General features: G+C 48.9%; 1 protein-coding gene across 3 annotated transcripts in view; it reads right to left on the bottom strand.

The window, feature by feature from the left end:
* EXOC6B (exocyst complex component 6B) overlaps positions 1-19,533 on the bottom strand; it is a 307,872-nt gene that overhangs the window by 120,108 nt on the left and 168,231 nt on the right. For all 3 annotated transcript variants that reach the window (XM_065662494.1, XM_065662503.1, XM_065662509.1), the window contains 8 exons: positions 16,246-16,329; positions 16,032-16,078; positions 14,684-14,804; positions 10,903-10,974; positions 10,396-10,493; positions 9,306-9,411; positions 8,038-8,147; positions 1,722-1,833 (listed from right to left, as the gene is read on the bottom strand). In XM_065662494.1, the coding sequence (XP_065518566.1) occupies positions 1,722-1,833; positions 8,038-8,147; positions 9,306-9,411; positions 10,396-10,493; positions 10,903-10,974; positions 14,684-14,804; positions 16,032-16,078; positions 16,246-16,329 (750 nt within the window). The remainder of the gene's footprint in view (positions 1-1,721; positions 1,834-8,037; positions 8,148-9,305; positions 9,412-10,395; positions 10,494-10,902; positions 10,975-14,683; positions 14,805-16,031; positions 16,079-16,245; positions 16,330-19,533) is intronic.

Here is a 19,533-nt window from a genome sequence, read left to right as displayed (position 1 = left end):
AAACCTTTACTTCAAACTTGGGTCATGCTACATATGCTTTCCTAGCAAAAATCCTCTTCAGCTGTAAAGCACCTGAAGAGGCTATTCTCAGCCCAAAGAAAGGCATCACCTTCACTCCCCATGGAAGATGCCAAGGAACATCTACATCATCTAAACTGGGCAGAAGCTGCAAGGAGACTGTGGCACTTGGTTTGCCCTTTCTACATTCAATCACACTGCAATAGCAGTTCAAAGGATCATCTGGGGGATGGACAGCGCAGGGATAATGTTGCATTCCTCTGTGGAGGGTGCCTTGGGAGGAGCAGGAGGGAAGAGGAATTTGCCCCCAGGGAGCAGAGAGATTCCAGACAGTGAGATAAAGGGCTGAGGAAGCATCATGTGTAAATACATACCACTGTAAATGCACTGGACTTTCCTAAGCAAACTCCACAGGGTATTTAGAGTATCCAGAAAGCAGGACACATTTCTACAGCACAGTCCATTAAACAGCTGCAGCTGTATTAACATCTACTTGTTTAATAACAGCACACATTGGTCCCACTAAGGTATCAAACCACCCTGGGTACCACACACATTCCCAAACAGCCATGATTTACATGCATTAAACTTTGCAGAAACCTGACTTTGCACACAAAAAAGTATCGGTCATGAAAAGAAAACACCAATATGGAGCTTGCACTGCAGCAACATGCTGAAAACAAGCCTCAAACGTCACCTATAGATGGGGACCTGTCACAGTTCCCACTTGGCTCTTCTCTGTCGCTCCTTAATCATAGAATCATAGAATCATAGAATCATAGAATAGTTAGGGTTGGAAAGGACCTCAAGATCATCCAGTTCCAACCCCCTGCCACAGGCAGGGACACCTCACACTAAACCATCCCACACAAGGCTTCATCCAACCTGGCCTTGAACACTACCAGGGATGGAGCACTCACAGCCTCCCTGGGCAACCCATTCCAGTGCCTCACCACCCTCACAGGAAAGAATTTCCTCTTTATATCCAAATCTAAGTTTCCCCTGTTCAAGTTTTAACCCGTTACCCCTTGTCCTGTCACTACAGTCCCTGATGAAGAGTCCCTCCCCAGCATCCCTATAGGCCCCTTTCAGGTACTGGAAGGCTGCTCTGAGGTCTCCACGCAGCCTTCTCTTCTCCAGGCTGAACAGCCCCAGCTTCCTCAGCCTGTCTTCATACGGGAGGTGCTCCAGCCCCTGATCATCCTCGTGGCCTCCTCTGGACTTGTTCCAGCAGTTCCATGTCCTTTTTATGTTGAGGACACCAGAACTGCACACAATGCTCCAGGTGAGGTCTCACAAGAGCAGAGCAGAGGGGCAGGATCACCTCCTTCGCCCTGCTGGTCACGCTCCTTTGGATGCAGCCCAGGATACGGTTGGTTTCTGGGCTGCGAGCGCACACTGCAGCCGGCTCATGTTCATTTTCTCATCGACCAGCACCCCCAAGTCCTCTTACTTTAATTCACATGTATAATGAGCCATTAATTTAGAAGATGGGTAATGCCAACAGCAACAGCACAAAATCTTCTTTCCCACAATATAAGGTGCTCTTGCTTTGCACAGCAACACTGTGTGGTTCCACTGTTGGTTCCCAACCAAACACTTCAGCATAAGGCTCCACACCAGCATCTCTAAAGGTGCTGTAAGGAGTTCTGAGGACCAAACCCCTCTTCCGACACCCGGATCCCCTCAAAGCCATGTCCTACCTCTGTCAGCCCAACGTTTTTCCTCTTGATGACGTTCTGTAAACAGTTGCTCAGGGTTCGGGTCAGCAGCAGGTTTGTGGATTTCCTGATCATGTCATCGACTTCCGTGGAGCTGGAAAGTGGAATTCAAAGAGGTTTGCAAAATGCTCTATGAACGGAGAAACTCTTGAGCCCTCATCACCCAATCGCCTTCCCAACTCTCTTCTGCCTTACTCACGATGCCTGCGTGCACTCACATACTAATATATACCAAAATGCCAACAGTTTAGGTCTTTTTGTGCATGTGTTCATAAGGAAGGGGGGATAAAATGAGCTAAATCTACATCCCTCAGCCTCTTACAGGGGCTGGTCCAGCACAGCTTGCCTGTAGAGTCAGCATTAACCCACACAGCCGAGCCACCACCCAGCACACAGTGTTGGAGTTCTGCACATTCAGTACACAAGGGAAAAAGGATGAAAGATGTGCAATGGCGGGGAAAAGGAAATTGATACACACACACACAAACACCCATTACCTTCTCACAGCATTTTAAGTAAAAGAAGGCTCCTGAAGGGGGGACCTGAGAGCAGCTCCAGTGCCTAAAGGGGCTGCAGGGAACATGGAGAGGGGCTTGGGACAAGGGCCTGTAGGGCCAGGCCAAGGGGAATGGCTTGAACCTGCCCGAGGGGAGACTGAGCTGAGCTCTTAGGCAGAAGCTCTTCCCTGGGAGGGTGCTGAGGCGCTGGCACAGGGTGCCCAGAGAAGCTGTGGCTGCCCCATCCCTGGCAGTGCTCAAGGCCAGGTTGGACACAGGGGCTTGGAGCAAGCTGCTCCAGTGGAAGGGGTCCGTGCCCGTGGCAGGGCATGGAACTGGAGGAGCTTTAAGTCCCTTCCAAACCAAACCAGGCTGGGATTCGATGATGAATCACACTGGAAGCTCTTGCAACACACTGACACTCTTTGCCAGACGGTTGCAACCACAGTGCTGCTGAAGTTTAGGGGTTGGCTTTCTGCTGCTCCTCCCCGTGCGCACCAGCAAGGTGCAACCTCTCCTTACTGAAGGAGGCTTTGGAAACCCACCCCAGCACAGGCTCCTTTGATCTGTCATTGGCCCTGCATTAGCCCTGACACCACGGGGCTTTATCTCCAGCAGCGCAGTGACAGGCAGCTGAGGGCAAAGAAAATTCCCGACTGGAAGGCTGAGCAGTGTTATTAACTTTAAGGCTCGTGGTAAATCAATCCCGTGACCTTTTACTCCTTCTCCTGTTTTACCTGACAAATGGCCCAAGTTACAAAGCAGGGATTGACATGAGAAACAAAAGCAAAACTTGCAGCTCCCCCCCCCCCCCCACCTAACAGTGTGAAGGGCAGAGGGTAGTGGGTGCTGGTACTGGGGTACCTGTTGGTTGCAGGGATGGGTGCTGCCAGCCCTGGTCCAGCTCGACCCTCCCAAATGTCTGTGCCTATTTAACTCGAGAGCAGATGCACTGTGCCAAGCCTTGGACCTTTGGGAAAAGAAGACTAAACCTTCTCCAACTGCGGCCATAGCAGCCTTCTGGACATGCTCACCCTCCTCATGCACTGCCCATCCTTCATTCAACTTCTGAAGTTCTTCAGGACCTTCCTTGTTCTGTTGCATGAGGATTGCACTCAAATCCCTAAAATTCCCAGGAGAAGTGGCAAATATTGTTCCCCGCTCACATCTCTGAACAAAGTCACACCTGCATTCCTGCCAGACCAAGAAATCCGTGTCCTGCCGCGGCTTTCCCAAGGAAAACCCAGCTGCACAGCTCCCCATGCACACAGCAGCTCGCCACACTCTGCTCCCCAACAGGTTCTTCAAACACTTCCTGCTCCCTGATGTTTAGAGGTCTGCTTTGGCCAGCTACAAACCTGCCAAGGGCCGCCCACCATCTCCTTCCCAGTTGAATGCAAGTGGAGCAGGGCTAGCAGGTTAGCGGGACCCAGCTCCTGATAACTCAAATTCGATCTCATCAGCCAAAGTCTTGGTGTGGATCTCTTCTAGATCATCACTCCTGATCCCTCTGAGTTTATTTCCCTCCTGCTTAGCAGGGAAGCACCTCCTAAGCCAGCAATAATCCGGGCTAGCCCACTTCATATCCCAGATGGCTCCTTCTCCGTGTGGTCCAAGGTGATGTGTTTGCGTTTCTTAAAGTATAGAACACGAACCAAAACGGGAGGGAAGAAGAAACCAGCCAATGAATTTTCCTGGTCTTTATACTATGGGCAGGGCTCTCAAATAAGGCTTTACTTAAAGAAAACACCAAAAGAAACCCACCGTGTACATACCCCCCTGCCCTCCATCACCCCCCAGGAAGAACCAGATTGTCCCCAGTCCCCTCCACCAGGCAACAGCATGGTTAAATAGAGCAAGTCCCCTAAAATCTAACCCTGTGATGATCCACAGATGGTAAAAAAGACACCCAAGGAGATTCAAAGCAAAGGGGTGATACAGGGGGTGATGCTGCCAGAGTGGCACTGGAAGTGGGGAATGGGCTGAGGGGCAAAAAGGGCTGGCTCCACACTCAAAGGGGGTCAAGAAATAGTTATATAGGCACAAAATTACACACAAGGCTGTATCTTTGTACAAGCACCATGCCCCTTTTGGGATTATCCCTGGGAAATCCTGGAATGCAATCCACGGGGAGGAACACAGCCTGTCCCCAAGGAAGGTGGAGATGCGAAATGGCCAAGACTGGAAGCAGAGCTGGCAGCTGGAGCTTCCAGCATCTATTGAAACCAAGAAAGCACAGATGAAAACCATGGGACTGTGGACACGACGTCAGTTTTCCCACTGAACCAACGCAGCAGTCCCATAGGTAGTGCTGGAAGAGCTTGCCCTTTGTAATTCAAACATCAACCTGTCATCAGGGCATCAAAATTCAACAAGCCAGTTACTGTCTGGCTGCCTGTACGCTCCAAGACAGTCACGCTCTTGGCAGGAGCAGGATGCTGCCTCTGCCCGACACCACAGCCAGTGCTGATGGCTGCTTTTACTTCTTCAAAGCACTTCAAACTGAGCTTTCAGAGGAGAAGCTCCCCATGACCTAGTGAGTTAGGGTGGCCACAGGGGCAATGGGTGTTAGCCCTTGCCTTGCCCAGCACCCTCACAGCTGAAGTTATGAACCAAGAAGAAGCTTGAAGAGCCTGGAGAAGAGAAGGCTGCGTGGAGACCTCAGAGCAGCTTCCAGTGTCTGAAGGGGGGCTATAGGGATGCTGGGGAGGGACTCTTCACTAGGTACTGTAGTGACAGGACAAGGGGTAACGGGTTCAAACTTAAACAGGGGAAGTTTAGATTGGATCTAAGGAGGAAATTCTTTCCTGTGAGGGTGGTGAGGCACTGGAATGGGTTGCCCAGGGAGGTTGTGAGTGCTCCATCCCTGGCAGTGTTCAAGGCCAGGTTGGATGAAGCCTTGGGTGCCATGGTTTAGTGTGAGGTGTCCCTGCCTGTGGCAGGGGGGTTGGAACTGGATGATCTTGAGGTCCTTTCCAACCCAAACTATTCTATGATCCTAAGGAGTACAGGACCCAGTGCCCAGACCAGCAGGGCCACTTAACAAAGGGTGATGGTACCAGTAAGGTGCATGATGCTGACTCTTGAGTGTGAGTTGAGCCTTGGTCCAAGAGCCAGGTCAGATCTCCGTTCTCAATATGCATCAAGAAGAAAACAAAACCCACAGATATTGTCCATGTGGGCTGCTCACTGTGTATGTTTGATGCCAATTTGATCTGTCAGCTTCAAACTGGTAGAAGCTGGTAGTGGTGTGGTTGTTACTGAGCCTACACACATAGTCTGTAACCACAGACCACTATTAACACCATAGCAGTACCACCAGCTACCAAAGAAACTACATTTATCTCCTCTCACCTACAACTGACTTCCAAATCAATGCTTCCAAACCAGTAGCTACTTGATGTAGTTATTCAAGCCTGTTATTTTTTAATTCCATTTTATTTTTCACGGCTTTATGCGCTTAAATTACGTTCAGCACTTTAAAACTCGTACCCCATTGTCTTCCAGGATTGGTGCTTTGTTTGAACAACCCCCCCAAACCAACCAACCAAAGTCCTGGTATACTCAAGCTGACATCCTTCCCCCCACTGTTTTCCACAGACATTCCCTATCTTTCAAATGGGAAACGTCACTGGCGTGGAGGTTTGGAAGTCTTCCAGTGAGTGGATACTTTTAAAAGGCATCTCCTTGGCGAACTTAAATCCACGTTTCTTAACAGGCAAAACTGATGAAGATATAAAGGTTTTCCTTCTCCTCATCAAATTAATAGAGACAAAAAATGTGCAGCCCCTATAAATGCACACCAGGCTCCAAATTTTCCTCAATAAGCAAAGTAACTTTCACAAGCGGATCGACATAAAGGAGAACATTCCCGTCCAACAGATACCAGGAGCTGGTTTAAAAGAAATAATCAGAAAAAGAGAATAAAACACAAGCTGCATTTTCTGCCATAGGCTCTGCTCTGCAGGAAAAGACTGCAGAGTATTTAAAGGAACTGTCTGGGTTAATGACAGCTGATGTCCCGTATCCCATAGCAGTAGTCATGACCTTCAGGCCCTCCATGACTGGCAGGCTGACCCCAATCACTCCAGGGTGCAAGGTAAATGACAACCAAAGAAGAAAAAGAAAGAGAAGAGAAAGAAAACTTGCTGCCGGCTTTGTAGCCAAGCTTCCTAATAAAAACTAATTCAAGCTGTCAGGGTGAAATGAAGAAAGTGTCAACAGGGGTTTGCAGAGAAATATTCCAAATGTTTGCCTAGAAAAGCCAAGAGCTGGGCTCCCTTCCCCCAGCCCAACGCTGCTCCTCAAAAAGGGCTGGAAAATCCAATGTCGAAAGGAATGTTAATAACATATCCAAGGGGACCCCTGAGGAGGGACCCAAGGGGACACTTTTCTTCCCTTCCCTGACAAACCCAATCATCTCCGTAATGGTGAAGAGCACAAAACTCACGAGGGAAGTGCCAACAGAGGGGTTGGGTGAAACCAGCATCCGTGTGAAACAGGACCGTGCTGTCGGCTTTAGAAACCGAGATGTTTAATGGTGACCCCCAGGTTAAGAGCCCTGGGAGCCACCAAAGAGAACAACCTGCCACCGGTGAAAGGCTGAGATGAAACGGGGTGGGGTGAGAAACCTCCTGTGCTTCCACATCAACTGATGAGCGACCGCGGCCTCCAGCAGAAGGCGGAGAGAAAATGCCTCCCCAGATTACTACCCCTCGCACAAAGGAAGAGAATTCAAACCCTGAAGAGCCCCGTGGAGGCATGGAAACATCTGGCCAGTCCCCAGGACACTGCCCTGGCTTCACAACACACTGGGGCAATGTCCAGTGTCAGGCCACGGCGAGGACATGAAGCTGCAAGGGAGATAAATGCCAGCCATAGTCCAACCTCTTGCTAGTACAGTGCTGTGAACAGATGGGAAGCAGGATCCCTCCTGCCAGCAAAAATCTTGTGATTCATTTATATTCCTTCATTTATTTATATACCTTTATACATACTTTTATATATACCTTTATATATATATATATACACATACACCTTTATTTATTTATTTGTATTTATGTATCTCTACCAAGTTGCAGACATCACTGGGTGCAAAAAGAAAGCACCAACTTGCAGTTTCTGGCACATGTAGTTGTTTTCCAACCTCACACACAAACACACAGGCAAAACCAGCATCACGGCAACTTGGGATGGAGAAAGGAGGGTAAAAACAAGGAATATTTTGTAAGCTTTAAGGAAAAAAAAATAAATAATCAGGTTATTTGCATAGAAACTCCCACGGGAAACAAGAAAAACCCCCTAAAGCAGGGTGAATGAAAACCTCAAGGGCTTTCCTGGCCATGGGCTTCTTAAGGGCCATCCAGGGAGTTGCAGATGTTAGACTGAGCCAGTGACAAGGGAACATCTCTAGCTTTCTTAAGACAACCAGATTCATCTATTCAGTACAACTCAATCAGGGCTCTCTTTCCCTACACAAGGCAGCTATTTTTGAAGTCTTGGCCATCCCTTTGTACATGAAGGATGCCACCACTGCAAGGAGACCACCACCCCCTCCAGCCTAGACAAGGTGTCCAAGTTGAGCGGCATGAAGGGTTGAGGGAAAGAACTCATATTTTAGACCTTTTGAGATCACAGAATCCCAGATTGGTTTGGGTTCGGAAAGGACCTTAAAGCCCATCCAGTTCCAACCCTTCCACTAAACCAGGTTGCTCCTTTCAACCTGGCCTTGAACACCACCAGGGATGCTTCAGTGCAGGCAAAACCTCGGTATTCCAACCCCTACCACACTCATCTCCTACCTCAGATGAAGGTCTTCCGAAAACTTCAGGCAGGCGTAGATGAATTCCTTGATCTGATTGTAAACTTTAGGCACAAACTCAGAAAAGGGGAACTTCTTTGGAAACGGTTGCTGTAAAAATAATACAGGAGAGAACTCAAGTCGAGGCGCAGACACTGAACAGGAGTGACGAGTGCTTTCCAGCAACATGTTCCAAGCAGCCAAATCAATTCTAGTGTTTAGCTAAGCCCAGCAATGAAACAACAAGCCAGCATTTATTGTATATTATATAAACATTTCAGCCAAGTGAAAGACCAGATAATCACTTGCAAATGGCACATGGGTGCAGAAGGGATTTGGAGTCTCAAAAAGGAAACTTGCAGCTAGGAGGGAGCAGGCAGCCCACCAGGACCCTCACTCCCTCTCCTAACTCCTTAACTCGTCTGAAAAATCCCCATTGGAGAACCCATTAACTTTTCTCTCCCACCGTGCACATGGTGTTTTGCTTGGTCACCTCCCACCGTCGCTGCCCAAGGTGAGCACTTGCTTACACCACCAAAAGCCAAGAGGAAACAGATGTCCTACACAAAGCTTTTTCCAACCAGCTTTTACTCACAGGGCTGGGAGGTGCGGAGCGTAATAGCGAGAAGCTGGAGCCCCTGATATAGCTTTGGGGGGAAGGACACAGACCTCCTGAAATCTAAATACTTGACTTGGACCAAAAAGCCTCCCAGTCCTAATTAAGTTCACCAGGCTTGGAGCTCGCTGGCTGCCAGATGTGGAGCAGAAGGCCAAGCAGGCTTTTAAGGGACACTGGCTAGGTCAGATTTGGCGAGATTTAGGTTTTGAGAGCACACACTTCTACAAAAGCCAAGATATACCATTTTGTTGGCCTTTTATTTTTTTTAACATCAGATTAAAGCAAACGAAGGTCAATAACAGCTCCTAAACTGGGAATAAAATACCAATGGAAGCAGATATTTCTAGTTTCTTGTCCACTGCAGCTGTAATAGCACACTGCGAGCTGAAAACAAAACCAATGAGGTATCACTATACGCACTTCCCTCACCCACACCAGAAATACATCATATAGAAAGTGTATTTGCTCTTTTCCCTTGTTTTAGGGTTGGCTTTTTTTGTTGTTGTCTATCTGGTTTGGGGCTTGAGGTTTTGGGTTTGTTTGGGGATTTTTGGATGCTTTCATTCGCAGTTCCCAATGCCAGCTACAAGGGTGCGGGGTTTTCCTGCACCAGCAGCCCCACCGTACCACGTTCCCTGGTTCACGATTACCTTTTCAAGTTCTGCATCCTGGAATGGGAACTGTCCAACTATTTTCTTATAAACTTCTTCATTCGTCACTGGGATGGGGCTGTAGTTATCTGAATCAAGTATATTTCTAAGGGAAGAAAAGGAAAGTTACAAAGGCAGCTCTGCGATGACAGGCCAGCCACAGCTCTGCAGATTTACTGCTCAGTTGGGAAGCTCTGAAGAAATAGGTGCCAGCTGAAGATGCAATCCCCTGGGTCTAAACTTCTCCCCATGTTTGTGACTGTTGAAATCGTCTTTGCTGCAGCCAAACTCATTGACAGCTCCAAGTTTGCTGTCTTCAGCCTGTGTAAAGCCATAACCAGAGCTTAATGGTGATTTTACTCCAGACTGGAGCTTCAGCAGCAGCCCCTGATAAAACCCAGGTCATCTTCAGTCCTGCCTGAATCAAGAAAGGTGAATGCTGAGCTACCAGGCCTTTAACAATCCTCTAGCACCTCTTTCCAATGCTCCATGCTCTGAGATGCTTTAATCCTCCTGGGAGGTCCGAGAGGACCATCACAGGATGAGCTGGTGGCTGCAGAGCACAGCATGGGATCCCGGATAATAAATGTACCATATCCTACTGCTGGGCAAATGCTCAGCTCATGGACATGCCCACATCAGCAGCACAGGGATATGCCACCGATGTCCCAGGACACACACAGCTCACGAGGGCACAGAAATGCTGCTACAACACCAGCTTTTTGCATCCTTCCATCTATCAACTGTCCTTATCCATCTGGGATATAAAACCTCTGGTCTACACCGAGTTATTGCACAGATCTCACCGCACGCAGGATCCTCACAACCGTCTTTAAGTTGTCTCTCCCTGGTCCAAGGAGAGCCCAGGCTGAAGCTTACTGTTCCCCCAGATTTAAGCATGAGCTTGCTATTAATCAAATCATATCATCAAATGGTTTGGGTTGGAAGGGACCTCAAAGCTCCTCCAGTTCCAACCCCCTGCCATGGGCAGGGACCCCTTCAACTAGAGCAGCTTGCTCATCTCTCCTTTATATGAGTCAAAACTGCTCTGTAAGTTACATCTCGTGAGCTTCCTTAAAGAGCTTCTTACCTGAAAACTCCTGACCATTTCTTCAGCAGGGTTTCACTATACTGGTCTTGGATCTCCAACAGCATGTCAAAGAGCTGGTTCACTGGGAAGCCGTATCCCTGCAGTGAGAGCAACTTCAGGTAAGAAAAAGTCACAAGCAGGCAGCTGAATATTAGTTTCCCTGTTCAATAGAGAGTAAATTCTCCCCTACCACCACCACAGAGATGAGTGGTGCTGCAGAAGGGATTTAGGCAGTGATTTACTGAGGTGGTAGGACCAAGGGTTATGGATCTGTGTGTGGGCAAGAGGCACAAGGACTTGGCAAGGTGGTAAAGGCTTGGTCCTTGCCTATGGGCTGGCCACCTCATGTGCAGGGAGAATCAAGCTGTCCATCAGGCACCACAACGCCAAGAAGGAAGCCAGGCCGCCACAGCAAGCCCTCATCAGGCACTGGAGCCCTCTGATTACACCATCGATGATCAGCACAATGTTGAGCAAGACCAAGAGTGGTTACCAACAGCCACGTACCTGCAGTGTATCTGCAAAGAGGACGATGAGGTTCTTCAAGTCTAACACCAGGCTCGGGTCCGAGCAGTAGGACTGCAAAGAAGGGGAGAAATAACAACATGGTTTGAACTGCAGGAAAAATATTGCCCTCAGCCCTCCTGTATTATCACTGGAGTGATAATAACTCCAGAGGCCATGCAGTCCTATGATCAGCAGCTTTTATCCTCCAGCCCATGCCCTAAGGCTGCACAGGGCAAGGGAAGGCATGCTGATAAGGGTATCTCTCCTCATAACACACTGCTCTTGAGGCTCTCCATGATGAATAAGGATTGGGGTTGCTCTAGAGATACCTGAAGTGTCTCTAAGATTACCCAGGAGCTGCTGGGGAAGCGAGAGGAGATGAAGCAAATCAGCACGTTGTCATACCAAGACGACAGCAGCGCCTCTCATTTAATATTTAGTGTGTTGTGTCTGATGGTAATGAAGCATCGCAGCAAGGCATCCCCAAGCCCCATGTGAAGGCTTCAATGCTAAGTGGTTCAGGCTGAGAAAAACCACTCTGCCTGTATTTCAGAGATATTAATGCTCAGAGCTACAACACAAGTATTTATTGCGGGGCAGGACACTCCTCAAAGCCCTACAGATAAAACCCAGCGTAGCAATAGTGCTCGTTGTCCTCCCAGAGCCACCCCATGTTACCCACAGGCTTTGTGGGCTCTCTGGACACAGCAGATGTCCTCTCTATGCTGAAATATGTAAGGTTTCAGACAGAGTCTAACCAAATATAGAATCAACGATCATAAGCTGGAAGAGAAACAGATTTAAAGCTCATGGAAACTCGAGGAGGAATGACTCCATTAATCAACATGAAAAGACTGGAAGAGACACATTTTCCACTTCACTGTCCAAAAAAGAAAGTCAGAAAGAAAGATAACACCCTAAAGCTATCAGAAGTGATAAAAGATGTCCCTGTCTGCAGCACGGAAGAAAAGCCAGGGATATGTTTGGCTGAATGAGAAGAACTGAAGCTGGGTGACCAATGTGAGAGCCCTCCCCCAAGTCTCAATGGCAGTGCTCTATACAGGAGCAGTGCTTAGAGATAAAAGTGATGAGCATGATACTGCAACACTCCCTGCCCATGGCAGGGGGTTGGAACTGGATGATCTTTAAGGTCCCTTCCAACCCAAATCGTTCTATGATTCTATAATTTCATGATTACTGAAAAACCCCTCTTCCTGGCAGCCGTTTCATGCATTAGGTTTGGCATCACTTAAAACAACTTGTCATGGCAACAAAGCTGGTAAGACTGAAAACCACCGTGTTTGGAGCTGGCTTGTTCTCATGACTCTCACCTTGCAGAAAACCCCACTTAAAAAGAAAATAAACACAGGTTTAGAACCTAGCGGGGTGTACATCATTGTGTTTATCCCCTTTTGTAACAGAGAAGCTTAAGTGGAAGAAGGTAGCTTCCCAGTCAGCACAACTGTTGTGCTGGATGGAGCCGGAGCACCCCGGGAAGCCTCTGTGGTCCCTCATCCCAACAATATGGTCCATCCCCTGGACAATCCCTACCTGCACAGGGAAAGCCAAGCAGCTCTTCGGCAACACTGCCAGTAGGTGACCAAGATAAAGTCAGGGGCACCTAAATGCAAAACTCAGTGGGGTTTGGAGGAAGCAGCATTTTGTGTCTCCACACAGAGGGACACCCTCCTGGGCTACATACAGCTCAAAGGAGGGGATTCTCCTCCTCTGCTGTGCTCTGGGGAGGCCCCCCCTGCAGCCCTGATCCAGCTCTGGGGCAGCAGCACAAGAGGGACGTGGAGCTGCTGGAGCGAGGCCAGAGGAGGCCATGGGGATGCTGCGAGGGCTGGAGCAGCTCTGCTCTGGAGCCAGGCTGAGAGAGCTGGGCTGGGGCAGCCTGGACAAGAGAAGGCTCCTGAAGGGGAGACCTGAGAGCAGCTCCAGTGCCTAAAGGGGCTGCAGGGAACCTGGAGAGGGGCTTGGGACAAGGGCCTGTAGGGCCAGGCCAAGGGGAATGGCTTGAACCTGCCCGAGGGGAGACTGAGCTGAGCTCTTAGGCAGAAGCTCTTCCCTGGGAGGGTGCTGAGGCGCTGGCACAGGGTGCCCAGAGAAGCTGTGGCTGCCCCATCCCTGGCAGTGCTCAAGGCCAGGTTGGACACAGGGGCTTGGAGCAAGCTGCTCCAGTGGAAGGGGTCCCTGCCGATGGCAGGGGTTGGGACTGGATGAGCTTCATGGTCCCTTCAACCCAAACCAGTGTATGATTTTATGACATCTTTATCACTTGGGTACCACCACGCGCATGCTGCACCACAGTAGGGTCAGATCTGCACCGACACAACCCTACAGCATGCTCTTGCTATCAGATGGCACTGCCATCCCTGAGCAGCAGTGGGATCTCAGGGATTTATCACTTTGTTTTTCCTAGACAACATGGCCTGACAATTTGAAAGTGGACTTGTGCACAGTCATTAATGCTTTTGCTTGTCTGGTCAAATGGAATTTTTTCACCCCATTAACCAGTAGGGTTTTCAGGAAATTCCAGTGCTCCCAGCTGAACCAGTACAACATTACCTCAGTTCATGCAAAATGGGGCAAAAAACTGTGTATTTCTTGCAACTGGCTTTGGAAGTTTTGCTCAAGCAGAGAAATACCAAAGTGATCAGCAATCTTCCCAAACTTCTTTCACTATTAAAACATACAAAATCTGTTTATTGTCTTTTACACACAAATGATTTGATAGCAGCCCATTCGCTGCCATGGACTTTAAGGGTTGTACTTTGGTGCGCCAAATAGACACTTTTTTCCCCCAGTTTTCCAGCACAAACCGACTCCCTCTGCTGGTGCTTCCCAAAAGTGATCAGCCAAATAACAGGAAAAAAACCCAAATCACTGTCTTCTTTCTTTCCAGTCACCCGGAATATTGAGAGTGTGGGGCAGAGAAATGCAGGGCATCGAGAGGCAAAACAAGTCAGAGAAAACTTAAGGGGAAAGCTCCCCATGACCTGGCTTCAGTGAGCGCTCGAGCCCAGAGCCCCCCCATGTGCTGGGTGCACCCCCAGAGCATGAGCAGCAGCTCAGGGAGGGGATCCTGCCCCTCTGCTGTGTGATGGGGAGACCCCCCCTGCAGCCCTGATCCAGCTCTGGGGCAGCAGCACAAGAGGGACGTGGAGCTGCTGGAGCGAGGCCAGAGGAGGCCATGGAGCTGCTGCGAGGGCTGGAGCAGCTCTGCTCTGGAGCCAGGCTGAGAGAGCTGGGCTGGGGCAGCCTGGACAAGAGAAGGCTCCTGAAGGGGAGACCTGAGAGCAGCTCCAGTGCCTAAAGGGGCTGCAGGGAACCTGGAGAGGGGCTTGGGACAAGGGCCTGTAGGGCCAGGCCAAGGGGAATGGCTTGAACCTGCCCGAGGGGAGACTGAGCTGAGCTCTTAGGCAGAAGCTCTTCCCTGGGAGGGTGCTGAGGCGCTGGCACAGGGTGCCCAGAGAAGCTGTGGCTGCCCCATCCCTGGCAGTGCTCAAGGCCAGGTTGGACACAGGGGCTTGGAGCAAGCTGCTCCAGTGGAAGGGGTCCCTGCCCGGGGCAGGGGTTGGGGCTGGAGGAGCTTTAAGGTCCCTTCCAATCCAACCCAGTCTGGGATTCTATGAAACATCAGCGTTCTTCACACTGTTACTTTAAACAGGATCTCTGGAAAAGAGGCAAAACAATGAATCCCACTGTAAAAGCCAGTATTTCCAGCATGTCAAGTCATACTCAAGCAACAGCTGAGCAACCCGAGGCTTTTACTTACTGAATGTGTTCTTAGTGCTGCAATAGTTTTTGATAACGCCATCTCCCACAGCTCATCAATATAGGCTCTATTTACCAAGCCCTGCGTTGTATGCAAGATGTGATCTTCAACTACAAAAAACCTAACAGAGAGGAGAAAATGGCACTGTTATCAGAAGTCCCAGGTTCTGAGACATCCAAAGAGATCTTCAGACACTGGGGGCGAGGGATAGACAGCGTTTGCACATCCACAAATCCCCAGAGCAAGCTCAGATTTGCAGTAAGTGTATTAAATACGGTTAATGCTAAACACTTTATCCACCTATTTTTAACATCACAACGTTTCATGATGTTTCACTGTATTATAAAAGTGACCTAAACCACAGTTGCTCCTTGTAATGCCACTGTGTGTATACAAAGGCAGAATTTCCCTTTTCTAAGTTACCCACCCCGTTATTTCAACAAGAACCACTGATTAAACTCTGCTCCAGTCAGCAGCAAGCACATTACAAGTGGTTAACTGCAGGGAAGAATACTTTATCCACAGGGAAAACTACTTTAAGTGTAGGGAAAATACCCTCTCGCATCGGGATACCCCACAGGCTCACACAACTATTTCATGGCAATCAGTTCACTCCAATCTCCAGTTATCAAACAGCCTGGCCAAAAAGAAACTGGATTTTCCAGGGAGTGAGCGTGGCATTGGACATTTTAAACAGCAATGGATAAAATCTCTAAGCTGGGTTTTGATGGGGAAATTCAGCCCAGAAGCATGGCGCTGGCTAAGGAGGTGAGAGGCACGCATTGCACTTGTGATGGGTGTAATTAGATGTTGAAATTGTTATTGTTAGCTGAAGCCATTTCAACATCATCCCCTATCTCTGCTAGATTAATGGGCTTAGGTTGCCTCCTCTGACAGCTCAGCTGCTTTTGGAAGACTCTGGTCAAAGCTGAGCACAATAAGAAGCTCTTAGGACCAGGGGTTTGAGAGTCACCTTCCTTTACCAGGAACATAATCAAAGAATAATTATCCAATATGAAAGAATAATTAAGGCAGAGGCCCATCCACCTCATTAGTGGGGCAAGTAGATGCACAGAGCCCACAGAGGTTATTTAGCCTCAAATCCCCAGCAATGACCTCGCCGGTACAAGAGCTGGCAGGCTCCTCCACGCTCCCACTAGTGACACAGTGAAGTTCATGGGTACTATAAAACACACTCTAAAGGCCCAAACTACCTATCCCCCCCTGGTTTTGGCTCTGTTTAAAGGCCCTGAAGGACATCAACATTCCCTCCTCTCTTTCTTTTTGGGCTCCTCAACAACACAGCTCACACATATTTAGCAAGGACACGTATAAAAAGAACACCTACCCTACAATTTGATTAAAATACTTCCTGTAGCCGTCTAACGTTTCGTGCTGCAACAAAGAAGAAGCAAGCAAAGATTAAACCAAAGGTGGCCAAGAGCAACTGGAAATGAATTAGAGACCATCCCACCAGCAACAGCACATCCAGAGATAACAAATGCTCCGCTCTGCTACTTGGCACAGCAAGTTTGGACACTGTGAGGAGGAGAGCATCGTACCATGTTCGAAGGAGGCTGCAGGACCAATCTGGCTTGTTTTCTTCTCTGTTTCCTGTAGTAGTTCTCAAAGGTTTCTCGGGCACCCTGGAAAACAGGAACGATTCATTGAAGTTGTTATAATGGTTTGCATTAACAAAAAACTCGTGATGTACTGGATTTACTGCTGACTTGCAATATCCTGAGTTTCAGATGTAAATCTCATACTTCTCCAACATATCTGCACAATGTTCCTGCAAAATGCCACCCAAATATCAGAAGATAAAGGGTTTTACTGAAAACACTAATCCAACATACAGCTGTTCAGGTATAACAGTATCTGATGAACTCTTCTATACCCATTTTCCAGTATCACCGTGCAGATGTGGCGCACAGAGATGTGCAACCAGCTTCTTTGCTTGACCATGACACAGACAAACATCAGAGTTACTTAACCCCGGGGCAATGAAACAACCACTTTCTAGCATGAGCAAAAAGCAGCAGGGCACAAACAATGCCAGAAATTCTTCCACTGATTCACGGGTGCAGAACGATGCAAAGCCACAAACATCAGGGAACCTCAGCAAAATGTGTCTGTATGTGTTAGAGAGTCAGAATCATTGAAAGCTTTGGTTTGGGTTGGAAGGGACCTTAAAGCTCATCCAGCTCCAACCCCTGCCACGGGCAGGGACCCCTTCCACTGGAGCAGCTTGCTCCAAGCCCCTGTGTCCAACCTGGCCTTGAGCACTGCCAGGGATGGGGCAGCCACAGCTTCTCTGGGCACCCTGTGCCAGCGCCTCAGCACCCTCACAGGGAAGAGCTTCTGCCTAAGAGCTCATCTCAGTCTCCCCTCGGGCAGGTTCAAGCCATTCCCCTTGGCCTGGCCCTACAGGCCCTTGTCCCAAGCCCCTCTCCAGCTTTCCTGCAGCCCCTTTAGGCACTGAAGCTGCTCTCAGGTCTCCCCTTCAGGAGCCTTCTCTTGTCCAGGCTGCCCCAGCCCAGCTCTCTCAGCCTGGCTCCAGAGCAGAGCTGCTCCAGCCCTCGCAGCATCTCCGTGGCCTCCTCTGCCCTCGCTCCAGCAGCTCCACGTCCCTCTTGTGCTGCTGCCCCAGAGCTGGATCAGGACTGCAGGGGGGGTCTCCCCAGAGCACAGCATCCTCAACCTTAAAGTAGGTCTGTACAGTTAGGAAGGTCCAGTCTGTATAGCTAGGAAAAATAAAACAGATTCCTGAGCTTCTGCCCTCCATGGACATCACCACCCATGCTGGGCGCTGCACCAGGGACCTGAGCTGCTCCTGCAGGAGCTCCATCTGTAGGTGGTTGTTTTACCAAGCCAGGCTACATCTGAGCATCACCACCCAGGCAGCAAACCCATGAGGATCCTCAAATGCCATCGATGTGCTGAAGCTTTCAGATGTCCGCCTACCGCCCTGGTCCCCTAGGCTATGGAAAACCTTGTCGTTTCATCCCTGCCTGTTCCTCCCTCCTCCACACCCGTGTTGTTTTATGTCTGAAACTGGATTATAAACACTTCAGAGAAGGGACAAGGTCTTGCTTTGAACTGTTCCGAGACAATAACACAAAAGATCTCATTCTGAAGGCAGAAAACAAACACCACACAACAACAAATATCACCTGAGCGAGGCAGCAGACGGCAACCTTCCCTGCTACAAAAACTAAAGGAATTAAAAGGAAAACCTGGTGCTAATTTAAAGATCTAGCAGCTACTGTGGCATTCCACGAGCAGGCTGCCTTAAGATGCCCTCAGCTTATGCTTATGAAATGTCTGCAATGAACCCTTGAGGAGCTGTGGCCTGACTTGCTCCTTGACTTCTACAAGACAGAGCTCAGGGCTTAAGCGAAATCTCAGCCTTGCTGATGTTTCCAGCAGCATTCCCACCAGTGCTGCCCTTCCCAATGAAGCTATAATGCATCAAAATACCTTCTTGCCACCATGCACGTGCACTGCAAGGATGTGGCAGATTTATGCTATTTTATTTTTCTATGATTTATTATTCTAGATTTATTATTCTATTTATTATTCTGGGTTTATTTTTCTATGATTCTATGCTGCGCATTTTGTCTCTGAATTCCACTTTTTATTGTAACCGAGTATCAGGATGCATTGGCTGAGGAGCTCCCGACACATGCTGGGCACATCCATCCAACCATCCATGGTCCAAATCCCCTTGGCAAGGGAGAAATCCGAATGGGTGTAAATCCAAGCCTTTTCCTGCAATCACGTTTGAACCTACAAATAATCTGACACTTGAAGAAAGCTTTTCAGAAGCACAACTCTTTGGGAACCAGCATTTCCATGTCAGATGTCTTCTTAATGCTCCCAAAACCTGTTTCCATGGCCCATGAGCCAGAAATCAGTGATCTACAGGTCAGACCCAGAACAGGGAGGATTATTACAGCTTCTATCAAGCTAAGGACTTAGCCCCCTTCAGAGGACATAAACCAGGGAGTTCTGAGCTCCCGTGGAGCTCCTCTTCCAGCCCTGGGAGCTGATGCTTGTCAGGATGCTGCTGTCACCCACTTCCTCGCCATTTTGGGGATGCCGCAAGAGAACCAGCACAGAACAACTTGTCCCACTCCCACCTTGCCACTGATGTGACCACACTTCAGATATCTATTAACTCCTGCTGCGCCTCACCTCTCAAAACCTACACAAGTGCCACAAACCCCCCCACATCACCTCCATCCTGACCATGAGAGCAACTCACCTCTGGGAGCATCACCGACATCTGAAGGTGAAGCTACCCATTAACCTCGCACAGCTCCTTCACCACTGAGGACAAACCACAACCCAGGTTTCTGTCCCTATTTCACTGATGCCTTTGAGGAAGATGAAGCATCCGAACCAACTCCATGTTCCCTGAAAATCAAACTATTTTGGCTTACACTTGCAGAGGAAAAATACGTTTTCCACAGACACAAGCAGCAGGAGTGATCTGAGCTGGGCTGGAGATACCACACAACGGATTCACTATAAACCCTCCTCTCCACCTTGCAGGGAAGCCCCTTGAGCCTCACAGTGTGCTTAGAAGGCTCTGGATACCAGGTCCTCCTTGTTCCAGCCCAACAAATGGCTTCAACTGTAGTAGAAGAGAAGGAACAGCAATGACCTTGGAAACCACTCCCCAAAAAACCAAAAGCCATATTCACATTTTAACAGTTTCCCTAAAATTTATGGCCTAGAGACCTGACAATTTGACCAAAATCATCTCCTTCCCAACACACTCTTCCCTGTATTTTCTTTCTCAAGCCTTTTTTTGGCTGCTCCAGGAATTAGGGACTCTAAGCTAC

Source organism: Lathamus discolor, chromosome 1, assembly GCF_037157495.1.
Source record: "Lathamus discolor isolate bLatDis1 chromosome 1, bLatDis1.hap1, whole genome shotgun sequence".
NCBI lineage: Eukaryota > Metazoa > Chordata > Aves > Psittaciformes > Psittacidae > Lathamus > Lathamus discolor.
Note: the sequence above shows the minus strand (reverse complement) of the source record. Positions and strands in the feature narration are given on the sequence as shown.